The sequence below is a fragment of the Mesoplodon mirus genome (genome assembly GCF_964341445.2).
Source record: "Mesoplodon mirus genome assembly, chromosome: 4".
Taxonomy (NCBI): domain Eukaryota; kingdom Metazoa; phylum Chordata; class Mammalia; order Artiodactyla; family Ziphiidae; genus Mesoplodon; species Mesoplodon mirus.
The window spans coordinates 155,441,832-155,454,225 of NC_138979.1; the positions used below are offsets into that span (position 1 = coordinate 155,441,832).

General features: G+C 52.2%; 1 protein-coding gene across 1 annotated transcript; it reads right to left on the minus strand.

Moving 5' to 3' along the window:
- Nucleotides 1-6,833: 6,833 nt before the first annotated feature.
- On the minus strand, nt 6,834-12,157 carry ZFP36L1 (ZFP36 ring finger protein like 1). Its single transcript, XM_082618652.1, has 2 exons — nt 11,827-12,157; nt 6,834-9,403 (listed from the first exon to the last, which is right to left on the minus strand). The coding sequence occupies exons 1-2, from the start codon at nt 11,881-11,883 to the stop codon at nt 8,444-8,446; spliced, it is 1,017 nt and encodes a 338-aa protein (XP_082474778.1). The 5' UTR covers nt 11,884-12,157; the 3' UTR covers nt 6,834-8,443.
- Nucleotides 12,158-12,394: the final 237 nt, after the last annotated feature.

Genomic DNA, 12,394 nt, shown 5'->3' on the forward strand with positions numbered 1-12,394 from the left:
AGCTTGCGTGTTGGAGTCACACAGACCTGGGTCCCAGCTTGGTCATGTATGATAGGTGGTTGGGAATGGTGACTTCTCCCTGAACCTGACTTTTCCCATCTGTAAAATGGGTCTAATGATAGTACTTACTCACAGGTACTGTCAAATGAGACCGTGTGACGGAGGCTGGGCCCAGAGCCTAGCACGCTTGGTCAGTCTACACAAATGCTGAATTGTGTAGGTTTTTTTTAATGTAAATTTTAAAGAATTGCCTACAACATACACACCACACATGAGTTCGGGGCAGGAAATCCAGAGGGTGGGCCAAGGCAGGAAAGCACGCCAAGTGACGACACTGAAACATCTCTGCAGAAGGGCTCTGTCATCCTGAGGGCTACAAACTGCTCCCACACTCTCAAAACCACCTTTGTCCAGGGTCTTTTCACTCCTAAATCTCCTTCCTCTCCATGTCATCTGATCCTCACCACAACCCTAGAAGGTGGCCAGGGTGATTATGCTTCCTGTGCCCCTGCTTTTAAGAGGAAAAGGAGTCTCAGAGAGGTTAAGTGACTTACCCAAGGTCACACAGCTAGTAAGCGGCTGAGGAGAGTCACAGATGCAGGCTCCTGCCTGATAGGGCTGGAAGGAGAGGGAGGCAAGTAAGGTGCCTGGGGCGTAAAACGTAAGGAGGCACTCGCTGGCACATGGGAGTGAGCATCTCCTTCACCTCGGCCCTGCTGCCTGACCCCAAGCCATGGGCCCTTCCCAGAGCACGAGGCTGCTGCTCCCACACGCTGCACTTGCAGGTCAGCCCTGGGAGAACCCGCCCCCAGAGCCTTGGGGTGGCCACATCTACTGGGCTGAGCAGGGCATCTTCCTCTGTCAGAATTCAAGAACGTTTTCCCAGAGCCCAGCTGCTGGAACCACTTCCCAAAAGAGTAGAATGGAACAGAGGGCTAAGGTGGTGCCATAACGTCCACGTGAGGCTTCCACGCACCCTTGAGCCTGAGGGCCTGGGAAGAGAGGCTGGGCCAGGCCCGCGGAGGCCTCTCAGTCCCCACCAGCCTTAGGGAGAAATGGGCTGCGACAGGCAGGGCATGTGGGCGACTCCCAGGACCGTGACCCCGGTATGCTGGTCTGCCCAGCCAAGCTCTCCTCTCTACAGCCCCTCAGAGCCCAGCTAGGCCCCAGCTTGGCCTCCCTCAACCTCACACAAAGCGTGAGAGGCACCAACCAGCTACCAGAGATTTCTTTTGAATCTGCCAAGAGAAACTCTTTTCTAACGCGGATGATCACATGAAGTAATTAGCAGTTTGCCCCAGTCTGCATTACTGTATATTTAGCTTTTCTAAAGAAGCAACACCTGTGTACCAAGGGGCAGCGTCAGGTCATTGGCAGCTGTGTAGGCTTGAGAACTGATCTGCTGGGATTCAAATCCCACTTCACCTGGGCAAGTTACTCACCTGCTCTGGGCCAATTCCCTCCTTCTATAAAAAGGGGACGGCATCAGCACCACCATCTTCCGGTTGTTGCTACACAAATCCCAGCCACGGGCTTCCCTGGTGACGCAGTGGTTGAGAGTCCGCCTGCTGACGCAGGGGACATGGGTTCACGTCCCGGTCCAAAAGGATCCCACATGCCGTGGAGCGGCTGGGCCCGTGAGCCATGGCGGCTGAGCCTGCGCATTCAGAGCCTGAGCCCCGCAACGTGAGAGGCCCGCGTACCACAAAAAAAAACCCAGCTACAGGGCTTCCCTGGTGGCGCAGTGGTTGAGAGCCCGCCTGCCGATGCAGGGGACACGGGTTCATGCCCCGGTCCGGGAAGATCCCACATGCCGCGGAGCGGCTGGGCCCGTGAGCCATGGCCGTTGAGCCTGCGCGTCCGGAGCCTGTGCTCCGCAACGGGAGAGGCCACAACAACGCGAGGCCCACATACCGCAAAAAAAAAAAAAAACCCAGCTACAATGTATTAAGTACCTATAGTGGGCCAGGTACTGAATATCTTTTTTTTTCTTATATGTTTTTTCTTTCTTATATGTATTTTTTAACACTCATATCAGCTCTGTTTCTATTCTTGAGGTGTAGCTTACATGCGGTAAAGTGCATACATCTTCAACATGCAGCTCAATGAACTTTTTATGTGTTATATACTCTACCTTCTAATCAAGTCTCTATCGATACAGGTCAGTTTTGCCTGCATATGAACTTCATATACATGAACTCATATAAAATGTGCTCTTTTGTGGCAGGCTTCTTTCACTCAACTTTCTATTTTTGCAATTCACCCATATTGTTGTGTATATATGTCATTTATCCTTTTACACAGCTGCACAGTATTCCATTGTGTGACTGTGCTACAGCTTGTTTATCCACTGAACTAGGTGTTTGTCTTCACCTTCATCATCACCACCATCATCACCATTATCATCATCATAATCCCATTTTGCAAATGAGAAAACTGGGGCCCTGAGCTGCTCACTAAGTTTTTAGCCTGAGGTCTCGGCGTGCAGTTGACTCCGAGCGGGAACTTGAATCCAGGTTCCTGACTCCAAAACCAGCTCGTTACCTGGGCAACAGAGCCTCCCTTCCTCCTGCAGTGCTGGGGTGGGCAGAAAGGAACTCTGTTCCATGTGGTCCTGAGCTCCTTCTCCCGGAGGCAGCACTGGGAGTCAGGGGCAGCTACCTGACTGGCTTCTGGTGGTGAGAAAATTGCCTCAGGTTTGGCCATTGCCAATATTTATTTTTCACTGTCCCCCTGATAGCGCAGGTACCGTCGTCACTCACAGCCCTGTACCTTGAGACCCAGCCTTTGCCAATATGTCGAAACAACTGCAAACAGCCTCAGCGTGGTGGAGGCATCCTCGGCCCCCAACCAGCAGCTGGCTCTCGTGGGCAGGAGGAGGGAACCTGGCCCAGCATGTGGGCAGCCCCTGTCCTGGCTCCTCAGAGACTAATTTCCCACAGTGGTAAGTCAGATGTAACCCTTTGGGGCTCCTGCAGAAAGCATCGTAAGCCCTTGGGCCAGAAGGTTTCTCTGTAGGCCAAGTTTTACCCATCAAGAGGTGGGTCACCACAGGGCCCCCCAGTGCTGAGCTGACCTCAAGAAAAGGCCAAGATTTCACCATGCTTCCCAACTCTCTGAATCCCTGTTTGCTGCTAGAGGCCGGCCTGAGGAGGGCCATCTGCAAGGCAGCAAGGGGGTGGTGAGGAGGCTGGCTGGTCTCCCCTGCCCCTGCCCCTGCCCACTGAACTCAGGTAGTGTTTAGGTCAGTCTAGCCAGATGTGATTAAATGGTTGGCTACGTGCAGGGAGGGAGACCCTGGGGGAAGAAGGGCACAGGGCCAAATCCCAAGGCGGCCCTGGGGCACCCTTTGCCCTGTCAATCATTAACAGAAGCCACCCCATGACAGGCAAAGAAGGAGAAAGTCCAAGGGGGTGGCCTGCCCTCCTCCTGGGCACCATCCTCCAAACGCACCAATCCAGGGCCTTGTGGGACATGAGATCATGACACCCAGTGGAGGGGGTGTGTGCGGAGTCATCTAATCCAACTGGTCCTCTCTCAGGCCCCTGCAAAATCTCCACAAAGGCCAAGGGAGACAGGAACTCACACTGGTCGATTTGCAGTTACTATGGGCTAAGGACCATGCCAAATGCATTCAGCGTGCCAGCCTATGACATGGTAGTGAAATGCAGTCATGGAGCAGGCCTGCTTGGGTTCAAATCCTGACACTTCTGTGCGATGAATGAGTGAACTTCTCTACACCCCAATTTCTCCATCTGTAAAATGGTGGTAGTACAGAACTTCCTCTGAGGGGTCACTATGAGCATTTAACTAGTTAACACACATAAAGTTCTCAGACTACCTGCACTGATGAAGAGCCATCATTGCTGTGGTTCACTTGATCGTCACAGTCACCCCTCAAGATACAGACGGAAAATCCAAGATTGAGTCATTTGCCTAAGGCGCAAGCTGGCATAAGCAGAGCTGGGATTTGAACCCAAGTTGAAGGGCTCCAACCTCCATGCCATAGAAACTTCCTCGGGCCGTGACCCCATCTACCCAGTAACTGGTGCTTTGTGACCCAGTTGGCTGCAAAACCCATCCCATGTCTGCCTCCACATTCTCCCAAATGTCCTCCTTTCACCAGAGTGACACTGAGGTACAGCAGGCTCCCAACCTTCCTCCCGAAAACGAGGCTTCCAGACCTAAAAAGGTAAATCATTGCTCAGTGGCCAAAAGAGTCCATGTCTTCGAGCTGCTCCAAGGGAAGAAACTTAACCAAAAGCCAGACCATGAGTTGCAGGGCCAACAGCCATGGAGGCCCTGCCCAGCCAGGACAGACCTTGTAAAGGGCCCCCAAAGAGAGATGCCCCAAGGCCCAGAGCAGGAAGTGAGGAAGTAGGCCTCATGCCCCAGGAAGCTGGCTGACAAAGGCAGGCCTGGACTTTCCTGCTCCACTTCCCTCTGTGGAGGCCTTACTTCCAGCTCTCTCTGCATGGCTCCTATCTTCCCCGGCTGTAGAGGCACTCATGGAGGTCCCCCGCCAGCTCTGGGCTCACATCTCCCTGGATTCCCTGCCAGCCTAGAGCACAGGACTAGGGCTGCTGCTGCTGAGGCCTTTCATCACCTAATATCCTGGAAAAACCATGGGCCTCAAAAGATTCTGCTACTTCATTTCCCAAGTAGCTTTGGACCTTGGTATCTCTCCTACCTTTAAGATCTATATGGTAAAAAATCAGGTTCTTGTGGTGACCACGCATGGGCTTGGGTGGCCTAAATCTCAGCCTGTGTGAGTTTCCCATGGAGACACTTAGGTGGGGTGAAGGATCAAGTCCTGGGGACAGAAAGCTTCCCCAGGCCATAGGGAACACCACCTCGCCTTTTCAGCCAGTGTCTGCACTCCAGGGTCTCTGGGAATCAATGCTTCCATCTTTGTTATCACTCAAGGGACTAACTCCAATGGAGGGAATCCTGGGCTGGTCAGTGGATATGCTCAGCCCTCTCTGAACCCAACCGGTGTCTTCATGAGCTGGGGAATTAGAAAGATATCTGCCATATGCTCAACTACTCCTACGGAAAACAAGCTCAAGGTGCACTATTATATGTCTTTTTGCTTTTAGTCAGAGAGAAGGCTCACGTGTCCCCACCACCACCATCACCACCCACCGCAAATACACACACTCAGTCCCTCCTCAAGAGACAGGAGGCTTAGGTTTCCTCCAGACCCAGGAAGGGCTGCTTTTCCCCCTCCTTCCACCACCAGCCCCTACCCTGAAAGAGGTAATAGTCCCTTTCTTCTACCTCACGGCCCTGCCCCCCAGCAGGCACCTGCTGGCCAGGGAAGGAAGAGTCAACAGGGTGCCTAAGGTAGGAGGTATCCTCCAACCTCAAGGATAGCCCTGGCCCAGCTGATGTCTGCTGCAGACCTGCCTGCCTCGGGAGAGGCCGGGTGGAATTCAAGTGGAAATTCAGCTTACTGCCCAAAACTTACTGAGTGCAAGGAACCGAAGGCAGCTAGGCCTCAGATAACAATATCCATCTCTGCCTCCTCAGAGAGAAATCCTCCCAAGAACCAGACTCAGGATTTTCAGAAGGATCCAACCTCTCTCTGGCAGGCAAAACATCCCCTCTAAGTGGTCATCTGACATCGATCGGCTGGGGTTCCTCTAGCCAAGTAGACCTCACCCTTCCCAAGATGACAGCCTACCCATCCTGCATGGCATCAGGGGTACAACGAAGACTAAGGCGGCAAGAACAGATGACTTCCTGTTACGCTGGCCATTTTCATACCCCTTCCTTTTAACAGCCCTCCAAATACAGAAGCGCATGTTGGGTCCAAGCGAAACCACCTCTGCTCCCAGTCCCCTGTGACTGAGCCCCCCACCACCCTGGAAGCTCCTCTCTGAGCCTGCAATGGTTCGTCATACCCACCCCAGATAGGTGTTATGAGGCTAGGGCTTCAGGTCAGTTTCCTGTGGGAAAAAAAACAAGCCTGGCGGGACTTCCCCGGCGGGACTTCCCCAGCGGTCCAGTGGTTCAGACTCCACGCTTCCAGTGCAGGGGGAGCGGGTTTGATCCCTGGTCAGGGAAGTAAGATCCCACATGCCAGGTGGCGCGGCCAAAAAAAAAAAAAAAAAAAAAGCCTGGAAGCACCCAAATAAAAGGACACACTCAAATCCAAGTTTGCTAGAGTGCCACGTGCTACATCCCCCTCTTCACCATTTCAGCAACCCAAACATTACCCAAAGGAATTAAGACCACAGGCTAGGCAGAGAAGACAGTAAGCCCCCATGCCTCACTCTGAAGAACCTTCGAGGCTGCAAGGGTAGGTAAGGCTGGACCCTTGTCAACAACCAACAACAGGGCAGATAATACAAATACAGGCTGCTTTGCAATAAACCTCTACCCACCCCCTCAAAGCTCAGCAGACTTCCAGCCTCAACCAAAGGAACCAGCCATTGGTTTAGCTGTAAGGATGAGAAATCAACCAATGCCCTCCCTCCTCCTCCTCCCAGCACCTACATCGGCTACAAAGGACAAGCCTACAGGCAGAGTAAAACCACAAACCAAACAAAACCAGTTTCACCATCAATTTCTTGAAAAAATGGGTTTATTGATTTTTAAACTGCAAATAGTCGTTACAAAAAGTTTTTTTTTCTTTTAAATAAATTCACACAAAGAAAGAGAAATAGAAAGCGACGGTAGTGACCAGCAAGAGGAATAATAATTACATTCATCTTAATGTGTGTGTGCCAGTTCTGTTTGCATTAACATTGGAAAACTCCAAAACCTGGAATCCAGAACCTCAAATCTGCAATCGGAATGTCTAGAGATGGGCACGTGAAGTCAAAGGGTTTCTTTTTTTTTTTTTCCCTTTTAGAAGCTATACATTAAAAGTTGTTTTCCTTCTGTACTGTCACAGAACTTTTACATACATTCTCAGTCCTAGTTGTGAAAGGCCAAAAGAGAAAGAAACTCAATTTGCAGTCCAACACAAAGGGGGGAAATTTCTAAAATAAATAATCCAACAGTTTTTTGCATTTTTTTAAATTAATTTTTCATTTTTTTAAAATAAAATAACCAAAAAAAGTGTAAAGTTACAAAAAATGTCGTTGAAGAATAATATATTAAAACTGTGGAAAAAAAGGAAAAAGACACGTCACAAAATTTTAAGATTAATATGAAGATCATAATTTAACATAAAAGAATATATTCTATGGATTTGTCATCCCGATAAATATGAACAAAATTAACAAAAAAAAGCATAGTTTGGCAATAAATACGTTTTGATAAGTTAAATAAGCTTTTTTATATTGATGTGCAGTGACAAGCAAAATTTTTGCTCTCCAATTTCTGAAGTTATATGAAGTTTAAAACCCAGGGAAAAAAGCATGGCGTGAGTGCTCTAAGGATAGACCTACGGTATTCTAGAGCAAAAACCATTAAAGCTACTTCTACAGGAAATCGTTTTACACAGATATTGTATGTGGAATGAATACCATTAACTGCTCACCCCTTACATGTTTTTAAGCTTTTCTCTCATTTTTTTGTTGTTGTTTTTTTAAGATGTCACATACGAACTGGGGAACTTTAGCACCAAAATCAAGTCTCTCATAGTCCATCTAGCTTCCCCTTCCTCCCCACTTAAAACAAAAGAAAAAAAAATTAAATCACAAAGTCCCACTTATGTCACAATCTTCATCCGCTTTTGCAGTCTTCCTTCCTGCAGACCTACACGAACCCAGGCAAGATTAGTCAACAGAGGTTCAGGTCGGGAAGAAAAAGGTTTTGAATGTCAAGCTAGGTTTCCCCAAAAACCCAAGTCTGGCAACAACTCTCCCAAGGCGGGTGCGGGGGGTTACTGGGGAGAGGGGAGAAGGAAGTGTGTGGGAGACTGGAAATCAGGAAAGGTGCATTTGTGTTGCCAGTGGAGGGAGCTGCTGGTTCTAAGTACCCCCCCTTCCCCACCCCCTCCCCCTCCCCCTGGGCACAGGCTCAGGGAGGCCCACGGGTGCCCTCTGGCGCTGAAGAGGTAATGTAGTCACAGTGACAAAGTTAGATCACAAGGCACTAAGTTGCTTCTGTAAACTGTTACTGCTTTTTCTTTTGTGATTTGGCACTTAAGGCTTAAGCTGGAAAAAAAACGCATCTACTGACAAATATGGGACTTGTCTGTTATGCATGGTAAGTGGGCTATAAAACTGAGGTGGGGGGGGTTCTAGCCAGAAGAAGCTATTGACAAATTGACTTGTCCTTATGTTGGGGGGGGAGGGGCGTTTAAAGAGAAGGTAGGGAGGGGGCATTCCAAGGTCCTGGGGGAAAGGGGTTGAGCTTAACCTTGTTAATGTAGGGGTTTGTCAGGAATCGGATGGGTAGGGAGGGAAGGGTAGGGGATGTGGGTGCGGGGTCGGGGTGGGGGGTTGGATAGGCGGGGGGGGGGGGGGGCGGCCCTCCCTACCCTGGTTTAGTCATCTGAGATGGAAAGTCTGCTGAAAATGGGCAGGCGTCTTGAGTTGTCCAAAGTGGGGGAGTCTGAGCCACTGTGGCTGCTGCTGGAGCTGCTCAGGTAGCCCTCCTGGTCCGAGAGAGAATCCTGAGGGCTGGGGGGAGAGTCAAACATGTGAGGGGACTCAGACATGGGCCGAAAGAGGAAGGTGGTTGGGGAGCCACCCCCGGGCAGCCCCATGCTAGGGGCAAAGAGGCTCGCCAGCTCCTGACTGGAGAAGGCGAAGGGGTTATTGGTGCCATCGGGCAGGGTGGGCGAGCCCAGGAGGTCATCGGCGCTCAGGATGGGGGGTGGGGTGATGGACGTGGGGCTGTCCAGCAGCCCCGTGGCAGCGGCGGTGGCAGCGGCACTGGGAAACCCAGCAAAGCTAAAGCTATGCTGGAGACGGGGACGGTCAGCAGACAGGTCCCGGGCCCCGGCCAGGGCACGGCGCTCCTCAGCGTTGTGGATGAAGTGGCAGCGGGGCCCATAGGGGCAGAAGCCGATGGTGTGGAAGGTACGGCACAGCTCCGTCTTGTACTTGGGGTGGCGGGTCAGGCTTCGGAGCTCGTGGATGCCGTGCGCGAACTGGCACTTGTCGCCGTACTTACAGGCTCCGTTCTCCTCGAAGGGACGGCACAGCTCCGTCTTGTAGCGGCTGGAGTTGACCTGGCCGCTCCCAGGCTGCTTCTGGGTGGGCAGCAGCCGCTCGCCCCCTTCTGAGAAGGAGCGGTCTCGGAAGCGGCTGTCCCGAGAGCTCAGAGCTGGAGCTGGCTCGCCCTTGAGGCTGCTGAGGAGCTGGTTCTGGTGGAACTTGGAGCTGGGCAGGGTGACCGAGTGCCTTCGGGGGAAGCCCCCACCGGCAGGGGTGCCCACCGCCTTCCTGTCCAGCAGGCAGCCCCCGGCACCGGGAGGACTGTAGTTGAGCATCTTGTTACCCTGGAGGAGAGAGAGACAAGAGAGACGGCGGTTAGTTGACAAAGGCCATCCGCCAGGCCCAGAAGGGTACCCACTAAGGGCAGTCCCCTCCACGATCAGAAATGCTCCATCTCAAAGGAACCCACCATCCCCACCTCTGCCCTGGCAAACCCCTCACCCTCTTTCTCCCATTCAACCAGCCTAGAGGGTTTACTCTGACCCCAGGCATAAGAAGCCACAAAATTCCTGGCCTGTGTGAAAAATTGTTTTACACATGCACCTACTCCACGTCGATCCCTGGAATGCACCCTCATATCCTGTCCCCAAAGCTACCGCTTTCATCCATGAAATCCAACTTCTTCACCTCCCAAATAGATCCTTGTGTTGAAAATATCTCACACAACTCACAAACTCTTGTTTCCCACCCTCAGGAGACTAGGAGCTAGGTCTCCTTTTAATCAGTCCCTGCCTAATTAACCGCCGCCCTCCCCCCAAACCTGGCCTGAGACTCTCAACTTCCTCCTTCAGAAGCATTCCATTCCTTTGGCAACAGATTTCCAGACTGCCTTTGCTTTACCTTGCTGATGGGAGGGGAGAGGGAGGGGCAGGAAGAGAAATCCCGGATTGGCAGGGGGGTGGGTTGGCAGGGAGAGGGATGTGATTCCCGAATACAAAACTCATTGCCCCATGCTCCCAGAAGAGGTGCCTTCTACAATGATCTCTCCCACCAGTCACTGCCCACCCCACCCCCTCCACTGGGAAGATGCCTTTGCAGTTAGTCTCCTGGCTGCAAGAGCACGCTTGGATAAGAGCGCCAGTGTTTAATCTTTAACGCAAAGCTGCAGGTGGGAAGGAAAAGGAAAGCACCAAATCCCCCCAGCCTCCTCCCAGTCAATAATGGATTTGGGGGAGGGGGGCAGAGGCACCAAAGGCAGCTCTCTGTTCCAACGGGACCCTATTCACCTGCCCAAGCTGTACCCAAGATTTGGAAAGGGTGTGAGCAGGGGACCTGGGAGTTGGCTCCCAGCCCATGTGGGTGTCATTGTGCGATTTCTAAAGTTGGTCCCTTAGGATCAGCTGCGGGGGATCTGGAATCTGTAACAGCAACCACCCCACAGAGCGGATTACAGGAACCAAGTTGAGAGCCTGTTCCCAACAATGAGGTTCATTTAAAAAGTCCTGCAGGGGGAGGGAGCTAGAGAAAGAGAAATAGATCAAAGAGCGGGAGAGCCAGGAAGAGAAGGAAGAAGTGCCGGGAGAGTTCAGGCAGCCGCCAGGGCAACTGAAGTTTGGGAATGCGCAGGTAGGGAAGGAAGCTGAAATTCAAACTTTTTTGAAGTTGCTCTTCAGCTCCAGGGTATCCCTGCACCCCAACCCTGCAGCCCTGGGGCCCTGGCAGCTGCACGGACTGGAGAAGCAAGCTGGGAAAAGAGAGCAACATGACCCGACGTGTTTAAAAGAAGGCAAAACACTTTAGCAATTAAAAGTAGCCTAGCAGCTTCTCTCTTTCAAATTGGGGAGAGGGGGCGAAAAAACTTTAACATCCACAGGCTTCTGTTATGTATGCTTAAACGGCACTCCTGGAATATTCCGGATTTAAAACTTGCTTTTTTCCACACCAGCTGGCAAGCTACACGGCTTGAGGGCCTCATTAAATCCTTCCTCGCTGAGACCCTTGAGCTCAGACCGGCATTTTGTAGTCGTGTCCCCCCCATCCCCTCCATATCGAGAGTCGCGGTCCCTCGGAAAACAGGTAAGCGGGTGAACCCGAGTCCCACTCTCACCCCAAAGTTTGCAGCACGATCGGCTATAACAGAGGAAGCCTGGCTGGGCTGGGGCGAACTGAAGTCCCCTTGCAAACTCGTTTGGCAACATCCTTTGAACCACAACTCTTGGCCTTTTCTCGCAGATTCCCAGCCTCTCCAGAACAGAAGGGGAAATCTACCAGCAAAACGTCATCCCGAGACTCATTTCCCCAAGGGACCCCCACCTCTCGACCCACAGTCCGGCAATGAGGCTGGAGAGACTCGAACCCCTCCCGGCAGCGGCGACACCCAGAGCGCGCACAGGGAAACCGAGCAGACTCGCGAAACCCGGCTCAAGAGCAGCACGTTATGGACGAAAAGAATCACCGAAAAATTGCCCCAATCCTGCCTGGTCAATGCCCCGCGCCCCCCCAGGCAGCCCCACGCAAACTTCGCCCCCAAAAACTCTGGTCTCCAGATTCCCATGTAACCCCCGCCAGGAACTGTTGAAACTCAAAGGGTGGGGAGCATAGTCAAATTCCTTCAAACTGAGGGGGGAAAATGGGGCGGAAAAAACAACCATGTCGCCTCTCCTCCTCTCCCCCCTGCGTTCCCAGACCTAAACTTTCGGGGATTCTTTTTGAAGACAAAAGGAAAAAGGAAAAGACTTTGAAAAGCAAACGCTCCGCCCCACTTTACCTTGCATAAAACTTCGCTCAAGTCGAAGATGGTGGCAGACACGAGGGTGGTGGTCATCCTGGGCGCTCGCACGGGGCAGGGATTAGGATCTGGTGTGCCGTGAAGGTCCCGGTGCGGGGAAGGCGCAGCCTCCGGCTCTCCGGTCTGGAGTCCCACACGCCTGCTCCCGGCGCCCCTCGCCTTTCTGACTCTCCCGGGCTGCGGCGCGCGAAGCCCAATTTATATAAGTTTCAGATTTGGTGGGCCGGAGGGGGAGGAGGAGCTTTAAACTTATTTAAATGAGGAAGAGGAGGAAAAAAAGTTGATTGACACTGAAGTTGAATCAGCCCTGCGGTCAAACTCTGGGAAAAAAAAAAAAAGAAACTTTCGAAAGGAAGAAGGGGGAGGGGAGACGAGGAAAGAAGGCGAATTAAAAACACACACACACACACACACTGCGAGCCGCGCACAACTTTTTTTTCTTAAAGAGGAAAAGTTTCGAGTCCGCTCGCTTGGCTACCCCGCGCTGCAGGCGCCCTTCTCTGGGGCCGCGCGCCCCGCAGGGGGGGGAGGGGCGCCCCCTTTTGTC